Source organism: Mauremys mutica, chromosome 4 (genome assembly GCF_020497125.1).
Source record: "Mauremys mutica isolate MM-2020 ecotype Southern chromosome 4, ASM2049712v1, whole genome shotgun sequence".
Taxonomy (NCBI): Eukaryota; Metazoa; Chordata; order Testudines; family Geoemydidae; genus Mauremys; species Mauremys mutica.
This window is the reverse complement of record NC_059075.1, coordinates 138873775-138886573: the sequence shown is the minus strand read 5'-3', so window position 1 is coordinate 138886573 and position 12799 is coordinate 138873775. Positions and strand designations below refer to the sequence as shown.

Below are 12799 nucleotides of genomic sequence, written 5' to 3'. Positions count from 1 at the left end.
TGGCTAGCACAAGAGGGAGAAGAGGGATTTAGGAGCTTTCCAGGGGGATATTGCATCAAATTACTCAAGAAGAAGGTTTGAAATTGACCTGCCTACCAGGAGAGGAGATTTGCCATCAGTTAGTTGAGGACTTGTCTGAAACCGAGAGAGAGAGAGAAAGAAAGGACTCACTCAGGTTTGGGGAAAACAACAGGGGAAATGCCCAGCTCCAGGGTCTGGGGGGTGAGGAAATGGAGCAGCTCCAGCTCAGCTCGCTAGAGGGATTCATTTTAAACACGCCTCTTTGAAAAAGAAGTTTGCTGGTTCCACGGTTGTCTCCAGCCCCAGCAGCTCTCTTCCCCCCTTGCCAGCCGGCCGCCTCCTCCGGCCCAGCTCTCCCAGCAATGGAGCCGGGTTGGGAAAGGAACAGCACTCCCTGCAGCGACCCTGGGGGCATCCTGACCCAGGTGGGGGATCTCAACTGGACTCTCTTCCACACCCGGGACGAGGAGCTAGCCCAGGCCGAGATCGGGGTGCTGGCCACCATCCTGGCAGTTGCCGCCGTGGGCAACCTGGGGGTGCTGCTGGCCATGTACCGGCTGAGGAAGAAGATGAGCAGGATGCACCTCTTCATCCTGCACTTGGGGCTGACCGACCTGGGGGTGGCGCTTTTCCAGGTGCTGCCCCAGATGATCTGGGAGGTGACCTACCGCTTCCTGGGGCCCGACCTGCTCTGCAGGGCCGTCAAGTACCTGCAGGTGCTAAGCATGTTCGCCTCCACCTACATGCTGATCGTGATGACCCTGGACCGCTACATGGCCGTGTGCCACCCGCTGCGCACCCTGCGACAGCCAGGCAGGCAGGCCTACCTGATGATCGGGGCCACCTGGCTGCTCAGTGGCCTGCTCAGCCTGCCCCAGGTCTTCATCTTCTCATTGCAGGAGGTGCATCAGGGCTCCGGGGTGCTGGACTGCTGGGCTGACTTCAGGTACCCTTGGGGCGCCCGGGCCTACATCACCTGGACCACGCTGTGTGTCTTCATCCTGCCCGTGGGCATCCTCACCATCTGCTACAGCCTCATCTGCCACGAGATCTGCAAGAACCTCCGGGGCAAGACGCAGAGCGGAGCAGAGATGGGAGCGGGGCGCCACTGCAGCCAGGCCTCCCGGGTGAGCAGCGTGCGCACCATCTCCAGGGCCAAGATCCGCACGGTGAAGATGACCTTTGTCATCGTGCTGGCCTATGTCGCCTGCTGGGCGCCCTTCTTCAGCGTGCAGATGTGGTCGGTGTGGGACGAGAACGCCCCTGATGATGGTGAGTGATGGGGGGCAGGGAGAGAGCCGGGTTGCAGTGCAGGGGCACCTCATACAGCTTGCCAGCCGCACCCACCCCCAGGCTGGGGTGTGTACATGGGCATTCAGGGCAGCCACTGGCTTCTAAAGCGTGACCCCTGGCCCCAACACAGGTACGACACACACAAAACACACTCACACCAAACATGCAGAAGAACACACTCATGCAGAATACAATATACAGATCCTCAGAACACACAAACAGCACACACAGAATGCACAAAAAAAACTGAACTCAGAGAATGCATACATGCATCCAGAATACAATATACACACACACACACACACCACACTCACGCAGAACACACAGAGAATACACACAGCACACCACAACTAAGATACACTCACATATTCAACCCTCCAATATGCAAAAAAAAAAATTTGTTCGCACACAAATGATAAACACAGCAAAAAGATAATCTCTCCGATGGTTTGTGATTATTTACACACATTCTACACACACACACAAAGACACAGTCTATGCACACACACACATTAAATGCACATCCAGTCACAAAGATATACTCACATATTCACTCACAAAGCTATATATACACACTTTTCCATACACAGACACATTCATTCAACAAAGATACAAACACATAGTCACACCCACATAGACAGACCCACACATACTCACAGACTGAGCAGCACACATTTTTACAAAATAAACCAGATGTCTGTTGTCTGTCTCTCTCTCTCTCTCTCTCACACACACACACACACACAATTTATTAAACTGATGATTTAATAATCATTCATCTCCATTTAGCTTAGAACGAGCAGTATGCAGGTGTGTATTGTGTGTCTCTGAGTGGATACAGATACAGACCTTTCAGTCTGAGACACAAAAATTTGCTGGAAAATTGTCCCACTATTGTTCCATTGTTATTAGAGTTTGTATGGCAACACCCATTTTTTCATGTTCTCTGTGTATATATATCTTCCTACTGTATTTCCCACTGCATGAATCCGATGAAGGGGGTTTTAGCCCATGAAAACTTATGCCCAAATAAATTTGTTAGTATCTAAGGTGCCACAAGTACTTCTTGTTCATTCCACTAGTCACTGTGGTACAAATTATTTCCAAACTGATCAGAGACCCATTTCCAACAAACCACCGTTTTTTGTAATCAATCAAAATGCTGTTTTTTTTATCTTGTGGAGTTTAAAATGTTACCAATGTCACATCGCTAAATGCAATTAACAGAATCCCAGTGCAAAGTGCTAACATGTTATCCCTGATGCAAAATCTGCTGGCAATACTTTGATTTCTCTGTTCTTGCTTCAGAGCTTTGCCACACTTCGGATCGACTAGTTCTTCAGACATAAGCAGTTTTTCAGTGTTGCTTTCATCCCAGTCATTGCAAAGGATGACATTTTACAAAGAGATATAGATGCAAAAGGCAGCAGCATTTTTAGGAGGAGATCATTAGAAGCATGTATGAGATTTCATTTATTTCTATGTAAAATAATAAAGATTCTGATCCAAGGCTCTAGATGCTCTAACAATCAATCAATCGTACAACAAATACAATTACATTAAACCCAATGGGACTTGTGCTCCTAAATCCTCTAAGTGCTTTTGCAGATCTCCCCCTTACAGCCTCACACATTATATCTGGATATTCAGTAAGGGTGAAATGCAGCCCCTGGGCAAAGGGACAGCACAAAACCCCATAACCTAACTCTAAAGGCTAAAGAGGGACTTAAGTAGTGTCTAAGCCTGTGCAGAGAGCCAGCACAAGGGTGAATTTCATCCTTAAGGCATAGAGCCGCCGCTGTCACAGTGTCTTGAGTCTGAAATTCAGTTCCCATTGAGCCGTCAGTCCAAACTCCAATCACCATCTCTAGCTATTTAATGTTCAGAGAAATAGAATTAACAACTGCTTCACTGGAAGCAGTTCTCACCTCGTCATACTTACTAAAAAGTCTTTCATTTCAGACACTGGAGCAGAAGACGAGAACTTAATTTGTAATCTTCCTACATGCCTACCAACAACACTGCCTTTCACAGGGTCCATTAGGATTTCAGCCTCTAAATGGAAGCTTTTACAAAATTCAAATGAGATTATTTACATTGTTGTCTATTCTACCCCCTTCGTTCCAAATTGTGTTTTCTCAGACTTTGTCTATCGTTTGAATCAGATCCCTGAAGTGACAAATGAATCCTATTGAATGTATCAACTCTCAGCCGGGTATGCTGGATTACACAGCCACTCAGGGTCAGAAAACAGTGGGTCAGATGCTGATCTTTCCTACAATGTCATAAATCCAGAATAAATCCACTGGAAATTAATGGAATTACTCCAGATTTATTCTGGCGTAAGTGATACCAGAATCCGGTCCAGTTTCTGCACAATGTTCCCTTCAAGAAATAAAAACATCCTGGGCCAGATTCTCATTTCCGCTAAGGCCCCTTTACTCCGCTCTGACAGCGGGGTAAAGATAATCCATGCCCACATTAAGGATCTTTACACTGCTAGAGCCGTGTAAAGGGGACCTTAATGTAAATGAGAGTCAGATCCTTCGAGTTCAAGCCGCTGGTTTAAAACTTATTAGAATAGCCACTGTACATGGATATAGAAAAGCAGCTAATGGGTGACTTTAGATAAACCTAGGTAGAAAAGAAGTTGCTGGTGCTCAGCTCCTATCTCCTCACAAAGTCTGTAGAAAAATCTTTGACAGGGCCATTGAGCTGATAAAATTTACTGGTGTCACAGCAGCTAAGTTGCACCTTAAGAGATTTTCTCTGTGCTGCAAGAGCCTTTCTGTGTATGCTGCAGCAAGCTCCCTCTATACACTTGATCCAAAGCCCATTGAAGTCAGTGGGAGCTTTTCTGCTCACTTCGGGGGTCTTGGAAAGCTTTGATCCTAGCAACATGGTCACTCCCCAGGCCCTGACAATAGCTGCTTGCACCATCAGTCTGGACAGAATAACACCATTCCCGCTGAGCTCCAGACACCCTTACACACGCTGCGTGGCACTTGATTCACGGAGTGGTCCACAGACTTCAATGGGACTGTTTGAGGAGTGGAATACGTTTCATGAGTAAGGGTGCTGGAATCTGGCCCTGCTAGTTATTTTCTTGTTAAATAATGGAGAAGGCTGAGCATTTGCTTGCCTGTCGTATTTGTAGAGAAAAGTCTGCAGAGCCAAATCACTGCTGTTATTAGAAATCTAGCCAAGCCCAGGACTTCTGCCCCTCCAGCAGCATAGACTCCTCAAAATGCCATGCAAACATCTTGGCCTTGTGCAATCCCAACTGAGTGGAAACGATGCACATCAGGAGCTGCTCCATTGTTTTGGCATGTAACAAGGCTGTGGGAGAGCAGGGAGGATTTTAACTGTGTCCACTGGTTATGATTTCAGTGACCTCCATAATGGACGGCAGGATAAAGCTATTTGCTGGGGCTGTGTAGCCCTAGCCGTTCTTTAACATACAGCGCTGGATGGCTTGCAGGCTTTTGCCGACACAGGTGCAGACTTTTGAAAAGGTGCCTTCTGATTGCTGAGAGCAGATCACCTCCTCTGAAAGTGTGCAGTGAGGCTCCTGGGAGGGGACTGATGGTGTGTTTGCAGGTGTCTGTGACAATTGTTTACATGTAGGATGTCATAAGCCACTCTCTGGTTACATCACACACACACTTTGGGAAATTGTTTCAGCCAGTAAATGGAAAGCCAGGCACCAGCTAGCTCCTGTCTCAGTATTTACAGGCTCCTGATGGTTCCACAGGCATGTCTCTTCCCTCTGGTGGCATGGGAAGTCTCTTTGCACTCACTTGTGTCTGGAAGTTAGGCACCCAAACAGGATGGACATGCCATGCACTGCCAGATCACACCACACATGTGAGTTGACTTACAGCCTCAATCCGCAAAGATGCAGGCTATCCCCGCAGAGTCCTGGTTGGGGCAGTGTTCTCCTGTAATGTGCATGGATGTTATTATTTGTTTGCCAGTGACACCTGCCCAGATGAGCTTAGAGCCCCACTGTGCAGGGTGCTGCACAATCACACAGTCTCTGCCCCATAGAGCTGATCGTTTAAATAAAATAGGCAAAAAAGACAAAGAGGGGAAGGGACGTGATTCGCCCAACAAATCAGTGTCAGAAGCAGGAATAGGACCTACATCACAGGCCAATGCCTTGTCCACTGGACCATGCTGCTTCTGTCAATACACCGCAGGAGAATTAATAGGTGTTTTTAACATGTTCTTTGCAGAGTCCACCAACATGGCATTCACCATCACCATGCTGCTGGCCAGCCTCAGCAGCTGCTGCAACCCCTGGATTTACATGTTCTTCAGCGGGCACCTCCTGCACGACGTCCTGCGATACATCTCCTGCTGCAGGAGCTTCCGGCCTGGCCTCAAGAGGCAAATCTCCAACGGGAGCCTCTGCAGCAGGAAAACCTCCATCCTGACTCAGAGCCACCAAACCGCCACACCTGGGATCCAGCTGCAGCAGGGGGACTTGAAAGATTTCTACCAGTCCTACGAGGACACGGTGACGGAGTCAGGTGTGCTCTAGAACCACGGCTCGCACCAGCCGCCATTGCAGGATGCACTGTGCCGTCAGGTGATCCTCGCTGCTTGCCTGTCACTCAGAATTTTGAACGGACGTGGGACTAGAGGACACACCTGATGCCTCCTGGGTGGGGTGGAGGACAGGGGGAAGGGAAGTCCCTTTGCATCAGGCAGGATCTTATTCTGCAGGAACCTGTGGGTTTAACCCGGCAAGCACCACGGTGTCTCTCTTGCCTTATGTGCTTTGCTACTGTGCAGAAGCAGCATCTCTTTCACTCTCTTTCCCATGCGCAAAGGAAATCAGGTCTGGTCCCCCTTCCACCTGCCCCTGAAACACCAGGAGAAGCAGTCTAGTGAAAAGATATGGTCAATGTGCCTCTGAAATAACATGGCTCCCACTCCCCACCTTCAAGGCTGTTCTACCTAGAAGTGGGTATAAAAACAAGCATCACTGAAGCTTTTACAGGGCCTTACTGAAGCAAAGCTTCCATTGAAGTCTTGGGGGCCTGATTCTCACTTACACCGATGTCTGGAGGGAGTCAGCCCACTTATGTCAATGGGGTTCCACCCGTGGACAGTGAGAGGTGAATCAGGCCTATAGACTACAATGGACACTTTGTCTGAGTAAAGCAGCATTTGGTGCATTGCTATGAAGGGTCCCTTACACTGAACTGTACATTTGCAGCTCAGCGTAGGAACGTATTACAAACCAGCCCCCTGCCCTGAGGGCACGGCAGTCCAACGCTGGGGGGCCACAGTTCACATCCACATGGGTGGGCCCTTATGCCGGCTCAGATCTGATTGCAGGATCAATTCAAGGCAACAAGTCTATTCTTGCGCCATTCAATTCAACGGCCAGACTCCCCTTTGCTATAATAGGAGCAGGAGCAGGCTCTCAGGGCCAAGCCGTGCTGTCCTTTACACCACTGTCAATCCAGAGTAACTCCCCGGGTGTCCGCGGGATGGTTCCACGTTTCTTTAAAATACGATGTCAATTAAAGTTCCTGTAAAGTGACCGGTGCTATTAGCAAGAGGCAGCTCAGCTAAGCCTGCCTGAAAATTCATTAAAAATAATTACGCAGCCTATGGACATGGTTTGCTCAGAGAGAAGAAAATTCAGCTCCTCCAGGTCAAAACGTACCTTTTACAATGTGTTAGCTGCTCACTCTGTTAGTAGCTGTGTGCGACGCTGCCCTCTGCTGCATTGCATGTGTAGAGTTCCCTCAGTAGACTAACTCCATTGAGGTCACTGGAGTTTTATTAATTATTGTCATTTATATTGTGGAAGCACCCAGGAACCCCAGCCATGGACCAGGACCCCCTTGTGCTAGGTGCTGTACAAACACAGAACAAGAAGACAGGCCTTACCCCACAGCACTTACAATGTTTTTACAGCAGTAGATTGTAAGCGAGCAGGGAGTCAAGCGAAGTATTTAGGAGCCTGATTCACTGTTACTTTGCCCCATGTGCAGCCATTTACACCCGTGTAAAGGGTGTGTAAAATGCCGCCAGATCCGAATGGTATGCACTGGTATGAATGACAGCACAAGAGGCAGGATAATAGAGAATCAGGCCTGGTGAGTTCTCTCCCTGTGCACGCTCTTCTGGTGAGTTTGTTCTTTGTATGTAATTGATGGCTGCAGAGCTTCATCGCCTGGCACCTAATTTGGCTGGAACCCTGGAAGTCTGTATCAGGGGTCTGCAAAGCACAGGGCTGTACGTGTGCCATCTATTGACGGGTTGTTTTAGGGCAGATCCCATCGACAGCCCTCCTTGCTTTTTTTTTTTGTACCGTTCCACAAGCTCAAAGCAAATGGCAGTTTTGCTGTGGTCAAGTAGCTGATGCCCAGACCTTAGGGTAATTCAAATTATCCCTTTGAATTCTGTAAACCCGTTTCTCCTAGTCTTTAGCAACATTAGGCACCTGTCAGGGATGGTGTAGATAATATTTAGTCCTGCCTTGAGTGCAGCGGACTGGATTAGAAGACCTCTCAAAATCCCTTCCAGTCCTATGATTCTATTATTCTACTTCTCAGACTCTCTCTCTCAAAAAAAAAACAAAACAAAAAAAACCAAACCAAACAAACCACCAACAATCCATCATGTTTTTTCCAAGAGGGGACAACTCAGAATGACAGGGTCATGAAAGCAACATTCTATTCCCTGTGCCACAAGGCGGAAGGTTACCTGATGCTTGTGATGCCTGTATGTGGCCACATGTTATTACATAGCCTAAGTTGGCCTGTGAAATTACCATCAGTGGGTTTGCAGTGTTGTTGTGGCCGTGTTGGTCCCGGGATATGAGAAAAGGTGGATGGGGTAATATCTTCTGTTGGACCAACTTCTGTTGGTGAAAGAGACAAGCTGTTGAGCTCCACAGATCTCTTCTTTGGGATCCCTTGGTGGGAAAGTACTGGTCCTCCCTGCAGAAAGAAAAGGTTCCCTCTTTCCACCCTGCAAAGGTTAGTTTTGTTTTGAGGTGCAGCTTGCCTTAGTGCTTAGAGTAAACCTGCCTTGTAGAGACCTTTGTCTGAGCTCAGTAGTTCACCTGCTCCTTTGCTGTGTAACTTCCCAAAGGTACTTTGCTGCTGTAGGAAGCACTGGTCTTGGTTCCCGAGAGGGACCTCTTTCCTCTGAGTCTGCATAAGCCCCGGCCCATCTGCCACAGAGGATGCTGTCATGTTAGAGATGTAGTTGTTCATGTTCTGGAGTCCTGAACACCTGTGATCCTTAAAGGGCTAGGTGGAGGAGTCCTGGCTAAATTCCAACTAATCTAGACAGTTCCGCCCTCCCTAAATGCATTGTGCCATTTCAGCTGGATTCAGCATTCTTATTTCTTGGCCTCGGCTGTTGTGCAGTGATACTGTGCGCTATTAAACAGCTGCTGCATTTCATCTCAGAGGTGGCTGCACCCCAGTGGCCGATGAAGAGGAAATTGTACTATGCATAGGTTGTACATCAGTTAGTTAAGCTTGCAACCCATGCAAAGCTTGTAGAGTGCTCTGGGGTGCTACAGTGGGGACTTTCAAAAGGACAGAAGGACAGTTCAGGGGTTAGGGTGCTAGCCTAGGACTACCTGGGTCTCTGCCACAGGCTTTGGCAAGTCATTCAGGATCAGACCCTCAAAGGGTACCTAGGCACTCAACTCCCATTGATTTCAGTGAGAGTTAGAGCCTTAGCCTCTCTGTAAAAAAATAGGAGACAATAACACTGCTTACTATACAGAGGCATTGTGAGGCTAAATACATTAAAGATTGGGAAGCGCACCAGTATTACAGTCCTAGGAGCCATATACAGACCCTAGATATGTATCCCACACTCATTGAGTTAGGCACATCATTCCCTTAGGCTCTGTTGAAAACTCCAACCTACATATAGAAAATGTCAGATTACATTACGCTTCTGCGCTGACCTCTCCCTGCATTGCCTTGACTTCAAATCACATCTCTCCCTTTTTGCCAGCTCTTCTAGAGAGAAAACCAACAAATCCATCTCTCTTTTTGACATCTACCCTTTTAATTCTGTAGCCCCATTTCTCCTCAGCCTTAACATCATTTCCCAGTCTCAAAAACAATCCATCATGTCTTTTCCTACAGGGGACAAGTCAGAACAACAAGATCATGAAGACCAAAAAAAAAATCTCTGAACTCACAGATCGATAAGTCTCAAAACCCTTCATTTAAAAAATAAATAAATCCCAAGTTTGACTCTGTTTGAAATGTACTGGAGGCTTCTGGCAGTTCCTTTGTTCTGACTGCAACTGCTGCCAGATGCTAGGATAGATAATGCACATCAACATAGGAAATAGAACCTTACCGTATCACAAAGGGACCCATGTCTTCGAAAGCTTTTATTGTTTCGCTTTATTTCTTGCCAAATTCTAAGTGGCCCAGAATAGAAAAGATGGCAACATGCTGCATTTTCAGCAGTCACTTGATAATCAACAGATTTTCCATGAGCATTTGGTATTTATTCCTCATGTGTTACTCAAGGCACCTGTGTTACATGGCAGACAGAGCCCTAGCAAGCTGACTATATGTGTGGCGTTATTTAGTCCTCCATTCAGCAGAGCATTTAACTCCATCCACACTTTCACCAAAGAGCACATTTATCTTCTGAAGTTAAGCATGTGCTTAGGGGCTTTGCTACTAGGATGCTAGCACCTTCTTAAAGTTAAGGCTCTGCTTAACTGCTGTGCTGAATCAGGGCCTTTCTGCAGAGCATTACCTGGGGAAAAGCATGTCCTGACTCTTCCGGGTAAATCTCCCAGCCCCGGTGGATAGACTCAGGCTAGTGGGGTGCACACTGGTACTCATTGTAAAGCTGAGTAGACAGAGCTTTAAAGGTGCGGCTCGGGTTTTTCTGTATCTTTAATAAAAGCGTAAAAGGACTTGTAATGGTGTGTTTGCCATGATACTAAGCAGACTGAGCATATCAGACTCCAAATCTTGTTTGAAACTGTTTAGTGCAGGGCCGTGACTGGGTTATATCAATACTGCTGGCCTTTCTAAATGAATACAAGGCTCCTCTTCAAACTACCAACCACCATCAGCTCAAGCCCTCACTCAGAATTTCAGAGATCACTAAATACCTCCCCTGGAAGCCTTTGACAGGCGATACTTCCCCACTCAAAAGCACTGAGATTGTGAACGAAACAAGGAAAACTTCACTAGGGAAAGAGAACACAGCATCAATCCGGGAGAACACAGCAGCAATATAGTCCAATGATATAGATGCAAAGTCAAACTCTCCCACAGTGACCTGGGCAGTAGTCTACTAACCCCACCTGCTGGTGTCAATAGCCAATAGCCTTTGCTATATCCCAGCAACTCTCACATTCGTGTACTGGTGACCCCTTTCACATAGCAAGTCTCTGAGTGCAACCCCGTTATAAATTAAAAACACTTTTTAATATATTTAACACCATAGACTCATAGACTTTAAGGTCAAAAGGGACCATTATGATCATCTAGTCTGACCTCCTGCACAATGCAGGTCACAGAATCTCACCCACCCACTCCTGTAACAAACCTATAACCTATGTCTGAGCTATTGAAGTCCTTAAATCGTGGTTTGAAGACCTCAAGCTGCAGAGAATCCTCCAGCAAGTGACCCGTGCCCCATGCTGCAGAGGAAGGTGAAAAACCTCCAGGGCCTCTGCCAATCTGCCCTGGAGGAAATTCCTTCCCAACCCCAAATATAGCAATCAGTTAAACCCTGAGCATGTGGGCAATCAGTTAAACCCTGAGCATGTGTGCCCCAGGAAAGAATTCTCTGCAGTAACTCAGATCCCACCACATCTAACATCCCATCACAGACCACTGGGCATACTTACCTGCTGATAATCAAAGATCAATTATAGACCATTATAAATGCTGGAGGCAAAGTGAGGTTTGGGGTGAAGGTTGACAGCTTGTGACCCCCCATGAAATAACCTTGCAACCTCCTGAGGGGTCCCAACCCCCAGTTTGAGAAACCCTTCTATATCCCTTCCCCATCTGTTAAACCCCACTCACAGTTTGGAGTCAGTAGGGTGGATCACAGTTTCAGAGTCTCAAGGGGCACTTGAGCAGAATTGGTTCCAGCCCCCTGGAAAATGCTGCTTGGTTCTGTCCTAAGGCTCCACTACCTAAGATGTAATGACTTCAGCTTTATTTAGTGGCTGGGTCTGAGTGGCCTCGCCAGAGTTCTCCCTGCTGTGCTGAGGTCCTCTGCAGCTTCAGAAAAGAGCCCTCTCTGCATTGCACCCTGCAGAAAAGCTAGCCGTGTCTCTTGTCTTACCATAAAGTCCTCTCAACAACACATGATCCTCGGGAAAGGAAAATCAAGAGGACATGGAATCCTCAAACAAAGTCCTTGAAAGAAATTAAGAACCGCTTTCACCTGGATCTTCTTTTAAGCCAGTTCCATTACCTAACCAGTTCTGAGCTTGCTGCTCCCAAAGTGTCACTGGAGGAATTCTGGTTAGAAAGCTTATGCAAAAGAAGATGTCTGTAGTTCCACTTCCCCCTGTTCACCAATAAATGAGGGCAGAGATTTCCTCCCTCTCTGGAGCTTCTCTCCAGCTGGAGTACTGGGTAAATATACAGCTGCTCGCTGGCTGTTCTGCCTGCTGTTCGCCAACAGATGGGAGTAGAATGCTCCTTCCCCTTGCCAGCTTCAGGCCACCTGGTTTACATAGACTTCAGATTATCCTTCTTATTGATTTCCTACTTACTCCCTGCATTCCTTATGCACTCAGCATTCCCATGAGCTTCTCTGGTGCATATTGTTACGAAACTGATCCTTTAGTTTCCTGGGCACTGCACCTTTACATTTCTGAGCATGCAGCTTGCTTGTCTGCAGGAACCCAGCTGTTTTCTTCTCAGAGCTGCTGCAGCCTGTTACAGCCAAGAGATCTACATGCTGTGCTCTCTGTTGGGGCATTTTCTTGATGTTCTTTCTTGTTGCTTTTTTTACTTCCTCTGAAACAAAAGCCATTTTCAGCTGAGAGCCAGGTCCTCTGCTGGTGTAAATCAGCATAGTTCCATTGAAGTTAATGGAACTATCCCAAATTTTCACCAACAGAGAATCTGGTCCCAGAAGCCTATGGCTGTTCTTGGAATCTAGAAAGACATAAGGGGTCTGATTCTCCTTGACACAAAGGCCTCTTTGCATCACTCTGTCAGCATAAGGAGGCTTTAAAGCGAGCGTGAATTTACACACCCTGAAAGACCCCTTTCCTCTGCCTGAACAAGCAGTACTGCCACCCCCAAATCTTCCAAAAGCATGAGTCCACTCCCCCAAAATCATGAGACTTTTTAAAAAAAATAAAGGATGGAACCTTTTTCTTTGCCTTCTGGTTTCTGCACCTTTAGCTCGCACTTGGTTCACATTTTCAAGCATCCCTCCGCAATCATGAGGGCTAGAAATTTACTTTTTAGACTGAAAGAGTGGCCTAGCG

The 12799-nt window shown here is 47.2% G+C and overlaps 1 protein-coding gene across 1 annotated transcript; it reads left to right on the top strand.

Annotated features, from left to right (window-relative positions):
- The first annotated feature begins 383 nt into the window (after positions 1–383).
- AVPR1B (arginine vasopressin receptor 1B) lies at positions 384–6329 on the top strand. The gene is made up of 2 exons (XM_045014439.1): positions 384–1293; positions 5553–6329. The coding sequence occupies exons 1-2, from the start codon at positions 384–386 to the stop codon at positions 5858–5860; spliced, it is 1218 nt and encodes a 405-aa protein (XP_044870374.1). The 3' UTR covers positions 5861–6329.
- Positions 6330–12799: the final 6470 nt, after the last annotated feature.